This window comes from Xenopus laevis, chromosome 1S, assembly GCF_017654675.1.
Source record: "Xenopus laevis strain J_2021 chromosome 1S, Xenopus_laevis_v10.1, whole genome shotgun sequence".
NCBI lineage: Eukaryota > Metazoa > Chordata > Amphibia > Anura > Pipidae > Xenopus > Xenopus laevis.
This window is the reverse complement of record NC_054372.1, coordinates 186,538,864-186,551,052: the sequence shown is the minus strand read 5'-3', so window position 1 is coordinate 186,551,052 and position 12,189 is coordinate 186,538,864. Positions and strand designations below refer to the sequence as shown.

General features: G+C 42.9%; 1 protein-coding gene across 1 annotated transcript in view; it reads left to right on the top strand.

Moving 5' to 3' along the window:
• ranbp3l.S (RAN binding protein 3-like S homeolog) overlaps positions 1-12,189 on the top strand; it is a 41,375-nt gene that overhangs the window by 17,908 nt on the left and 11,278 nt on the right. The window contains exons 5-12 of the mRNA XM_018244523.2: positions 753-827; positions 3,064-3,135; positions 3,752-3,870; positions 5,397-5,488; positions 5,711-5,795; positions 7,170-7,272; positions 8,067-8,197; positions 9,497-9,617. Of these exons, the coding sequence (XP_018100012.1) occupies positions 753-827; positions 3,064-3,135; positions 3,752-3,870; positions 5,397-5,488; positions 5,711-5,795; positions 7,170-7,272; positions 8,067-8,197; positions 9,497-9,617 (798 nt within the window). The remainder of the gene's footprint in view (positions 1-752; positions 828-3,063; positions 3,136-3,751; positions 3,871-5,396; positions 5,489-5,710; positions 5,796-7,169; positions 7,273-8,066; positions 8,198-9,496; positions 9,618-12,189) is intronic.

The following is a 12,189-nucleotide window of genomic DNA, read 5'->3' as shown; positions in this document are numbered from 1 at the left end:
GGAGTGATATCACCTCCTCCCTTTCCCACCCCCAGCAGCCTAACAGAACAATGGGAAGGTAACCAGATAGCAGCTCCCTAACACAAGATAACAGCTGCCTGGTAGATCTAAGAACAGCACTCAATAGTAAAAGCCAAGTCCCACTGAGACTGATTCAGTTACATTAAGTAAGCGAAATAGCAGCCAGCCAGAAAGTAGTTCCATTCTAAAGTGCTGGCAAAATGTCTAGCCCCATGTCAGATTTCAAAATTGATTATAAATAATCTGTTTACTGTTTTGAGAATTGAATTTCAGTGCAGAATTCTGCTGGAGTAGCACTATTAACTGATGCATTTTGGGAAAAAAAACATGTTTTCCCATGACAGTATCCCATTAAGCTGGTGTCATATGTTTAATTACCCAACATCTTGCAAAGGAAATGTTTAGGGGCAGTTGTACTATTTCATCATTATCAGACCATTTGTTGTGGAAGGAGAAAGTTGCAGGAGCCCCTTTTTCTACTTCCCCTGGGACCCAGCGTTGTTTTGTATAGGTTAATCAGTATGGCTATTTAAAGGAACAGAAATAAAGTATATTTCTCTTGATTAAAAGACTGAAATCTTTTGACATATGCTATACACCTGATTTGTTTTACAAATATAATGTTGCATCTAAATACACATGGATACACCACGCATATTACACGTTTATTAAGAGTGCTTGAAGTGCTTGTTGCCATAAAACGCTATATTTTTTCTGTTTTTATTTCTCAGACAATAGTGTTTCGGAGAAACGAGTTCGTTCGTCTTCATTTAGTCTCCTCTCTTCCTTCCCTCCATCCCCGTCAGGTATGAAACAAAACATTATGTGCAGAATTAAGGTATTAATAACCAAAGGATTGTAATGACTTAACCTATTACCCCAGGCAAGTGCTCCTGCACCAGCCTGGGGTACTAGCGAGGTAATTGTCCTTTTCCTTCCTTCTTTCTTCGCACAATCATGCATGGGCTGCAGAGTTAAAGGATAAAGGGAAACAAAACCCCCCCTACCAAAAGACCTCCCTCCCCGCAATGTGCTTTAGTGTTAAGAAACCCTTTTTAAAAATTTTGAGCCTTAAATGCAGAGAAGCGCATCGGAGCTCCCGTCGCTATCTTACGGATCTTCAAGTAGTCTTCCGCATCAACGGCGATTTGCGCATGCTTAGCTGAAGCTGATTCCTGACTTGGCACAATTGCGCCCGCCGGCAGGCTTAGTGACAGCAAAGAGACCTGGCAACTACACGAAGATCCAGAAGATGGCGACCGGGAGCTCCGATGCGCTTCTCTGCATTTAAGGCTCAAAATTTTTAAAAGGGTTTTTTAAAGCACATCCCAGTGAGTGAGAGGGGAGGGGGGCAATGCCTGCAAGATTGGGGGGGAGGGCTTCTGGTGGAGTGGGGGTTAGTTCTCCTTTAACAATGTAAATAAACACAACCGCTCCGACTCACTGCAAATCACAAGGTAGAAGTCTGGCAGCTTGAAAGTGTACAGCCGGGGTGCTGGATTCTCTTTGCGTCCCGCAGCATATAATAGAAGAATCATGCTTATGATTAAGGGCAGCTGTGCCCGAAACGCGTCAAGCAACCATGCTGCGTGTCTTTTAAATATGGATGAATAAAGATTTACGCTTTTAAAGTACCCGGTGTGCGAAACTCCACCTTCTGTTCTCCTTTAAACAAAATAGCCAACTTTTCTGCTCTACTGCACATGTGTCGGCAATTGAGCAAAACGTCAGCTATTTTATTTAAGGGTCAGGGCACATGCTCAGATTCAGTGAGATTCAGAGTCGCCTGGGGACAAATCTCCTCTTTTTTTGGGGCAACTAACCTCCCCGAAATGCTTTCCACTGTCTAGAATGTAAATCGCCGGCAGGAAAGCACTTGGATCGCTTCATATTCTGAATTTGCCTCACGAGGAAAATTCGGGGGATTTTGGAAAACGAATCGCCCCGAAGTGCCATCCCGCCGGCGATTTACATTCTAGCCGGCGGGAGGCAGTTCAGGGAGATTAGTCGCCCCGAAGAAGAGGAGATTTGTCCCTGGGTGGCTGATCTCCCCCCGAATCTGAGCATGTGCCCTGACCCTAAGGACGGGGAAAAAGGATAGTTTGCAACTAGTGCCCTGGGGTTGTGCAGTTTTCTGCTAACAGGAGCACTAGCCTGGGGTATCAGGAAAGTCATTACAATCCATAGGGGGGGGTGCCCTGGGGGGGGGTGCCCTAACATTTGGCACTCCCATCAATTGGGGACTTTCTGTCTCCTTTAACACTTTAGTTAAAAGTTCTCTCCAGGCTGCTGCCAGTATAATTTTGTAACAGAGCCTACAGTTCAGCCTGGATCTCTGGGGGGTTTTACAATGGTGACTGTCAATCCATAAGAGATTCCTTTATATCTGTCATCTCTTTATTCTACAATGGAATGTGCCTCACACCATGACATTATGACATGACCTTGCCCTCAGCACCACTCACGTCAGCAAACATTCTCTTGGGCCAGACAGGTGCTGGAATGTGCACAGTCCTCTCCTAAAAAAAATAGATCCTTTAAAAAAATGAAAAAAATCACACCATGACCTGAGAAGTACAAAGTCAAAATTGTGTGAAACACTTTCCAAAAAGCTGTCCCAAAGCAAAGGAGCAAAGAGCAAGAAATCCCTGAAATGAACACCTGCCTTAGTTTTCATCTTTTGTGAAAATGTCTTTATCAGATAGCAACAGGTGCAGTTACTCTGGAATGCTGGGGGAAATGGTGCATTGTTTGTAAAAAAAAAAAAAATATATACACAGCAGGTTGCACAGGATTTTAACCTCAATAAACAATCACTAACCCTTTCATGAAGATAGTGATTATTATTGCCTAGAATATGTGCCAGCAAATAGCTAATGAGCCCCGAGGATCCATGTGATCATCATTAACCACCTGCGTAGCTGCATCTCAAGATACTAGTCACCCATACTCTGGAAGTGATTTATTATAACATATACAGAAGGTACAATGCCAATTCCTGGCAATATATTCTATTCAATTTCATTCTGATTTTTCATGCAGATCTAAGAAAAAATGTGTTTGCGCCTTCCAGTTTGATACAGGATCACCCATTGATCACTACAAGCAGCCCAGGTATGAACATATGATATGAATTTACTAGAAATACTAAAACTATACAATGAAACCTCAATTTTAAGTCCCCTGATTTTAAGTTTTCCTGCATTTTACATTTTTTATTTGTGGTCCCACCAATTTATAATTCATTTCAATGGGTGCATTTCCCTGATTTTAAGTAATGTTTTTTAAATTTTTGTCCTGATGTTCCCAAAAACAGTTTTTTCCCTCTATGAATGTTAAAAAAGTTTAAAATACTAACCAGATGTATATTTTGCCATGATTCTGCCTGTAAATGGTCAATTCCAATTAGTCTGCCCTTATACAGTCCTGCACTTCAATGTTGTCCACTTCAATGTGGGCATATCTGCTTGTTTGGTGACATTGCACTGTTTAACCCTTATTATTAACACAGTAAATATTGTATCTCAAAGTAAAATAGACTCCTGTGCTTATATCTTTTCAGTACTTGAAAAAAGTTACATTTCCCTGATTTGACATTTTTCCCGGATTTTACATAATTTTTCCCTGGTCCCCTGAAAAACATAAAATGGGGGTTCTACTGTATATACAAATTGGGAAACATGGGCATAAGTCAATAACTCAATATAACGTGAGCTGTTCTGACTCACAGGGAAGTCCCAGACGTGGAAGGTTATCAAGCCGGCCACCCTGCAGGTTCCACAGAAAACAATATGCCAAGAAGTACACAATGCAGAATGTGAATCAGCACCAAGTCAGCTGGACAGTAAGGTATGAAGCCATATTCCCAGGCCTCAGCAGATTAGGGTTTGAAATTAAAAAAATTAAATAGTGAAATCCCTTTGTTGACTAATATTGGTCCTGTCTTTTAGCAGATGATATGCTGTCTATAAAGATTATACATCAGATTGCTGAACTATAACGTGATCTTTATCTAGTCTTCCCTTAGCATGCTGGGAATTATAGTGTGAGAAATGCTTCCATTGTGCTTATTTCAAATTCACCAATATCTAGAGGGCCAAATGTTGGACATCTTTGCTCCAACTTCACACGTCATTTATGAACACTGGGCAAATTTGCTCCTGGGCAGTAACCCAGTAATCAAAGGTCTGCTTTCATTGCTCAACCTGCAGCTGGCTGAAAAAAGCCACTTGCTGATTGGTTGCTATGGGTTGCTGCCCAGGTGCAAATTTGCCCAGTGTTTATAAATGAGCCCCATGTGTGAAAGTTGCAGCTTTCCTCATCTCCTTCCAGTCTCCACAATTACTTGCACACAAAATTAGAGTGCTCACCTGTTACTAATAGACCTTTTCAGGTGCCAGGTGCTAAACAGTCTTTAAAGGAGAAGGAAACCTAGTCGGCGCAAAAACCCTCCCCCTCCCGTGTGTTGCCCACCCTCCCTCCTCCCCCCCCTGGCCTACCTGTCCCACTGGGGAAATGACCCTAACTTGTTACTTACCCTTCTGCGCAGGTCCAGTCTACGGAGTTCACCGACGCCATCTTCTTCCTGCTTTGACTGGCGCATGCGCAGTAGGAGCATTTCGCCGGTACGATCTACGCATGCGCCAAAAGTCACAAAAACTTTGTGACTTTTGGCGCATGTGCAGTAGATCCGTACCAGCGAAATGCTCCTACTGCACATACGCCAAAACGCCGGTCAAAGCAGGAAGAAGATCGCGTGGAAGAAGATGGAGCCTGTGAACTCCGTGGACTGGACCTGCGCAGAAGGGTAAGTAACAAGTTAGGGGCATTTGCCCAGCGGGACAGGTAGGCCAGGGGGGAGGAGGGAGGGGGAGCAACACACCGGAGGGGGGGAGGGTTTTTGCGCCGACTAGGTTTCCTTCTCCTATAAGACCCCCTGCTCAGGATCAAAATGTCATAGAAGTCCAAGTAAACTGTAGCACACTGGTCCAAATTTTAGTGCACAAAAAGTGCTTTTATTGGCTCAAAATAGACATCAAAATTTGGCAACGTTTTGGGCCACACTGGTCTTGATAAAGGGCCCAGTGTGGCCCGAAACGTTGCCAAACGTTGATGTCTTCTTTGAGCTAATAAAATAATTTTTTTGCACTGCAAATTGGACCAGTGTCCGACAATTACTTGCATGACCTGTACCAAAAATGCTATCGGTTCTCAGACAAGACCCACCGGTCCAACAAGTTTGCTATAGGGGACTAGGCCTTAGGGGTTGTCTATTTCCAAATCAATCCACTGCCCCTGGAAAGGTCTCCATCTGCTGTTACATTACACAAACCTCACTCTCTGCTGGGGGATGAATGATTTTTTATTGATTGCAGATGCAGCCTCAAGACAAAAACAAGTCGGCGCTGGATAACAACAGCAAGATTAAATTTGCCCCTGCATGCATTTTGGACCAGAAAACAGAAAGGTAAAAAAAAAAAAAGATCTTTTAGTGACGGTTATGTAACCATGTTGGAAAAAAATCACCATAAAAATGTCCTGTTAGCCCAGAATGCACTGCTGCGAGATGGCTGCCCCTTGCTAAACTGCTATACATAAATAAATAAAAAATCTGGGGTCCAGTTTAGCAATATTAGTAGGGAAGGTGCCCTTCACAAGGGGTAATCCACTGCTTTGTTTTTCTTTGTAGAAATCAGCCATTTGTTCAAGCGTTTGGAGCAGACAAAAATACTTCTGATTTTGTCTTTGGAGAAAACATGGAGAAGCGAGTTATGGTAAGAGCCAGAAAGTCTCCCCCCCCCCCCGTGACAATCTTTGGCGTCTTCTGAGGAGTAAATCAGTGCATACATAGCACCTAGCATTCATTTTCTTTTATATAGAGCAGGAGTCCCCAACCTTTTTTACCTGTGAGCAATATTCAGATGTAAAAAGAGTTGGGGAGCAACCCCAGTGTAAAAAATGTTCTTGGGTGTACCAAACAAGGGCTGTGATTGGCTATTTGGTAGACCCTATGTGGATTGACAGACTACATTGAGGCTCTGTTTGGCAGGACACCTGGTTTTTATGCAACTAAAATTTGCCTCCAAGTCTGGAATTCCAAATTTAGCATCTGGTTTGAGGTCACACAAAGCAACATCCAAGGGGTTGGTGAGCAACATGTTGCTCACGAGCCACTGGTTGGGGATCACTGATATAGGGAATGATGTACCCCTTATTTAAAATATAAGGACTTCCAATACCATATAATGGCACAAGGCCGCAGGCTGATTGATTTTATACAGGTCACAGAACTCTTCGGTACATCATTTTTAAAATTCAAGTTTCAATGAGTCATTGAAACACACGTGACATCACTAAGCACTAATTGTAAGTGATAACATCACTAAACACAAACTGTAAGGGGCAGATTTATTAAGGGTCGAATAGGAAATTCAAATTCGAATTTTCAGAAACAATTTTTGGTCAAAGCTCTCAAATTCAAATTGTGAATTAGCCAAACTCGTTTGAAATTTTAATTTGAGTTTGAATTTCGAGATTTATCAAACCTATACCCTTGGAATAATTTGAATCAGACTGTATTAGAGCTCACTCAAATAACTGATTCCACTACAAACAAAATAACTGTCTTTTGCACAAATCCTGCATGTAGAGAGACATGATGTCTGGTGATTTTAATAGTGAGCTCTAATACATCTTCTAGGCAAAAGGAGCCCCCCTATTAGATATATTGGTTCTAACTGTCAATGAATATCTGTCACCCAACTTCTGCATGAAAAGAGATTGAAGAGAAACAGATGCTGAGAGAGGATTAGTGAAGATACATTTAATTAAGGATATATTTTGCAGGAACTAACGGCTCTTGTATCAACTAGTGAACTCAATTTTTCCCCCACTGATAAATATGATTCTAAAAATCCCATAGGATTCAATGGAAAGTGGGTTTTATTGTGGAGAGCTCTAATATCACTTTTGATAAATCTGTCCCTAACTCTTTCAGCCATTTGAAAGTGTCAATTTGGTGAATTTAACATTGCATACACTCAAGACAAGCATTCAGAAAATATATTGATCCATGGGCAGAGGCACTTGATGTAGCAGTGATAGAAAGTAACTATAAGACATTTATAATGTATCTGTTCTACTGCCAGAGCCCGAGGAGACCTTTGTGTTCCCAGAGCAGTAAAGCCCAAGGGAAGTGGGAAGCAGCCTCTTCCCGATCATTGACATCTCACAGGAGCTGGCCTTATCCACGTAAGTGATGCTGGACAATATATATATATATATATATATATATATGGAAGGTTACTATTATAAAACATTCTGTTGCAACCGTGCAAGTAAAACATTTTCATTCTGTAATAAGTTGAGTTATTAAATGTGGCCAGGTTTTCTTAAGGTTCCTGGCAGGACCGCCATCAGAAATTGCAGGGCCCCATACGACAAAACTTCCTGGGCCCCCACCGCAAGCCCAACCTACAGTTCCGTCCTCCCCACCAAACAGTAAAAAAACAAAAAAGATATTGGTGGCTAGGGTTCCCACATCTTAATAAAAATTAAAAAGATATTGGTGGTCAGGGCCCCAATAAAAAAACATTTGTGGCCAGGGCCCCCCCATTAAAAAATATTGGTGGCTAGGACCCCACATGAGAAAAAAAAATTGGTGGCCAGCCCCCCCCCCATATTATGAGAAAATTGGTGGCCAGGGCCCCTTAAATGCCCATGCCTTCCCGAAGTCAGCAGCTCTCAGAAAGTTGGGGGGCCAGGCTAATCAAGTAAGTGTGGCGTGGCCGAGCCCCCCCTTACCCTCAGGGCCCCCTAGAACTCTCCCCCCTGTCCCCCCCTGATGGCTGCCCTGGTTCCTGGTAAGACAGACCAAATTAGAAATAGTCATCAAAGAAGTACAATTTCAGTGAATGACAACATTTCAATAGCATTTCATTGACGTTTACCAGATTATAATTGGGTATGGGTGGATGACATCCAGATCATGTCTGCAAAAAGTTCTCTACTGCTGCAACCAACTCTATCCCCTCACTTTCCTGTAGGGAATGGTGGGAAAACATGCACCAGCCTCATTGAATCTGCCGCCGCCTACACCTCCAAACCCAGAGTCAAGTATGAACTGAATCAGATGCAAATCATAACTGGAGAAGAGTCTGAGCGCAATGTTTTACAGGTTTGTCCTTCCTTATATCGATGGGATATTTTTTATTGGTCTACACCTTACAGACTGATTTAGCCAAGAGACAGGATTGCTATCTTTTTTTTTCTCTATTTTGCAAACTGGCACAGCATTGAATAAACCGTAAGGATTAGCGATGCACCAAATCCAGGATTCAGTTCGGGATTCGTCCAGGATTCTGCCTTTTTCTGCAGGATTCGGATTCGGCTAAATCCTTCTGCCCGGCCGAACCGAAGGGAGGGAAATTGTTTGACTTTTTGTCACAAAGCAAGGAAGTAAAAAATGTTCTCCTTCCCACCCCTAATTTGCAGATGCAAATAAGGATTCGGTTCGGTATTCAGCCGAATCTTTCGCGAAGGATTCTGGGGTTCGGCCGAATCCAAATTGGTCGATTCGGTGCACTAGTAAGGATACATGCCATACACACAAACCACGTGTAGGGATCATGCTAAATGCACTGGCACACATACAGGGATCATGCTGAATGTACTGGAACACATGTAGGGATGAATTCCAAGTGCACAGGCCCACATGCTGGGATCATGCTAAACGCACTGGTATACATGTAGGATGCATGCCCAATGTGTAGGCCCACATGTAGAGATACATGCCTGATGCAAAGGCCTACATGTAGGGATGCATGCTGAATGTCCAAGTACAAATGTAGAAAGGCAAGATAAAAATACTGGCACAATTGTAGTGATGCATGTCCAGTGCTCAGGGCAACATTTAGGACTAAACTCCAGGGGAGATTTTGTAGGATGGTGTCGGATTGAGAAAATGAATCCTACAAATCAGATGCAGTTGAATGGGTCAAAAATATAATGGGACTGAAAAAAATTTGATGTGTAAACTACATGGAATTTTTTCCATCCAACGTGACATGACTTTCAGATTAGAACAAACATGCTGCATCTTCATCCGACGAGCTAAAATCTGATGGTGTGTCCGACATTTTTTTCCCATTAAAATACATTGACTGTTGGATGTAGCTGCGTGAACAAAGTACACCCTCCAACTTTAACTGATTCGGCTTTAGATTAGGGGGGGATCAGATTTTGTAGGATCCTACAAAATTTCGTACTGTTGCATGGCAAGATCTGATCAAGTCTGACCCACAAAATCTGATCAAAATGTACTCTGAGTGCACTGGTGCACATGTAGAAAGTCAGGTTGCACAGATGTAGGGATGCAGGTTCACTTGTAGGGATGCACTAGTACATATGTAAAAAGGCAGGCTACGTGGCACAGATGTAGGAAGCTTACTAAAATGTCTGATTTCGTTGTTTCTAGATAAACTGCAAGCTTTTCGTTTTTAACAAAGACACTCTGACGTGGACAGAAAGAGGTCGGGGGTACCTGCGGCTTAATGACCAAGCTGAAAGTGACAATGGAATTTTCCAGTCTCGAATAGGTATGTGCTGCTCATAAATCAATGCAACTGGAAGCCTTAAAAGACAAATAAACCCTAAAAAATGAATAGGGCTAAAAACAGCGGCGATTCTGACTAAGGAGCTGCCTGAGGCGGCTCCTGCAATGCCGCCCCCCCTCACCAACTTACGCGTCGGGAGGCGAGGCAGAAACACTATTGTGGAGAGCGCAATTGCGCTCTCTCGCAATAGTACAGCCGAATTTCCGGTTCAAAAACCGGAAATTCGGCTCTTAAAGGTGCAGGAGCGGCTTTTTGCCGCCCCTGGAATCCTTTCAGGCGCTGCCGTCTGAGGCGAGCGGCTCAGCTCGCCTCATTGGCGGCGCGCCCCGGCTAAAAATGGCATGTTTTATATAGTGAACTTATTGCACGAGGCTAAAGTTTCAGCTTGTCAATAGCAGCAATAATCCAGGACTTCAAACTTGTCACAGGGGGTCACCATCTTGGAAAGTGTCTGTGACACTCACATGCTCAGTGGGCTCTGATTGGCTGTTGAGAAGTTAAGCTTAGGGCTCATCACTAATTATCCAGCAGAAAATGAGCTTCCCCTGTAATATAAGCTGATGCTACAGGTTTGCTGATTATTAAATTCTGATGCTAATTGCACTGGTTTCTGTGCTGCCATGTAGTAATTATCTGTATTAATTACTAATCAGCCTTATATTGTGACATTTCTATTCTATGTGTACTGTATATTGTGAGTGGGTCCCTAAGCTCAGTAAGTGACAGCAGCACAGAGCATGTGCAGTGAATCAGCAGAAAAGAAGATGGGGAGCTACTCAGGCCCGGATTTGTGGAGAGGCCACCTAGGCCCGGGCCTAGGGGGGCAGGATTTTAGGGGGGGCGGCATGTTGCCCAACCACACCCACATTGGTTCAGCAACATTGGGGATGGGCTTAGATAAAATAGTTTTTTAATCTCCCGTGCTCCAATCCCTATTGCTTCTGTCACAATGATGAAAATTGAGCAAATAAAAGGGAGCGTAAGGGGGTGACGAACGACAGCGGGCCTAGGGGTGCCCACTATGTAAATCCGGCCCTGGAGCTACTGGGGTATCTTTGGAGACACAGATCTTTACTGCTAAAGGGCTGTGATTGCCTTGGGCTGGTACAGAAGCCCAAAACATAATGTACCACATTTCTAGCTACTTCTTTAGTTTAGCTTTCCTTGTCCCAAAGACTGATGGGACATGTGATTTATAAACACCTTCACATGTTCCGTCAGACGTATGATGATAAACGATGTTGGCTTATGATAAACTTTTTCAGCAATGTCCTGTCTTCTTGATGCTTTCTGCTTTGTCATTCTGACAACTTCTGTTCGTTCCTTACAACACAGACATCATGAAGTAGGCCGCAGGTAGAATTTGCTCGTGACACAGGATTGGGTTGGAAGGTTTTAGGTCACATGGCCTCTTACAGTACACGTTGTATTTCATAGACGAGGCAGGCACACCCAAAATAAAGATGCTCAGAATAGCACGCTAATGCTTCCCGGACACATGGCAGCCTGCAAATCCTCTTCCTGCTGCTTTAAATATTGTGTTGACTTTTTCCTCTCAGTGACTTGCTGTTCCAGAAATACCGACTCAGCATGGAGGGAAAGTGTGGGGCTGTGGCAGCAGAAAGTCCTGCCACTTAGCAGGAAAAGTTGGCGGCCCAAGGGAGAGGTAAAAGGCACTTTTATATTTGCTCATAAGGCAAGATAAAAAAAAAATAACGGGAGAGAGAAAACAGACTGGAGGTGCAGAGACTGTTCATCATCCCAGGTCTGTTGCAATGATGGCCCATGGATGGCATCTTATAGTTTCTAATTTCCCGAATATAATCATTCGTGGTTCTTTGGTTGCATGAACCAAAAGTATTGCAAAAAGGCTGTGTTATATTCCATCTTTCCAAGGAAACCTATAAATTAGTTTTGTTGTAGCTAATTAGTATTCTGGCATGCTTCTAATGTTATAAAGGTATAATGTCATGATAGAGCCAACATTATGGTTTGATATCTACAATGTGGTACTGGTGGCTTCTTTCTTCTGGTCAACGAATTATAGTAGAATGCAGGACAAATCCAAAGCAGTAAACTTCGACTGCAAAGTGCTTTTATTGGAGAAAAATTGCTCCACTTCTTCTGCTTCTTTCTTATGGTGTCACAGAGCTGGGATGTCATTAGAAGTTAATAATAGGCTAACTTGTGGCCGATATTAAAGGGCATGTAAAGACAAAAAAATAAAATCCCATTTTTACTTTCTTTAATGAAAAAGAAACCTATCTCCAATATACTTTAATTAAAAAATGTGCACCATTTTTATGAGAAACCTGACTGTATGCAGTGAAATTCTGCCTTCATTTACTGCTGTGGATAGGAATTGTCAGACGGTCCCTAACTGCTGAGCAGGGAAACAATCATACTTATGAACAGCAGGGGGAGCCCCGCTTACTTCCCAGCCATGCAGAACTCAAGCAGCTTTGTTTATGATGATCCTAAGCAGCCCAGACCACACTGAGCATGTGCACAGTCTTAGTCTTGCAAAGATGTATAACAAAGTTACAAGATGGTG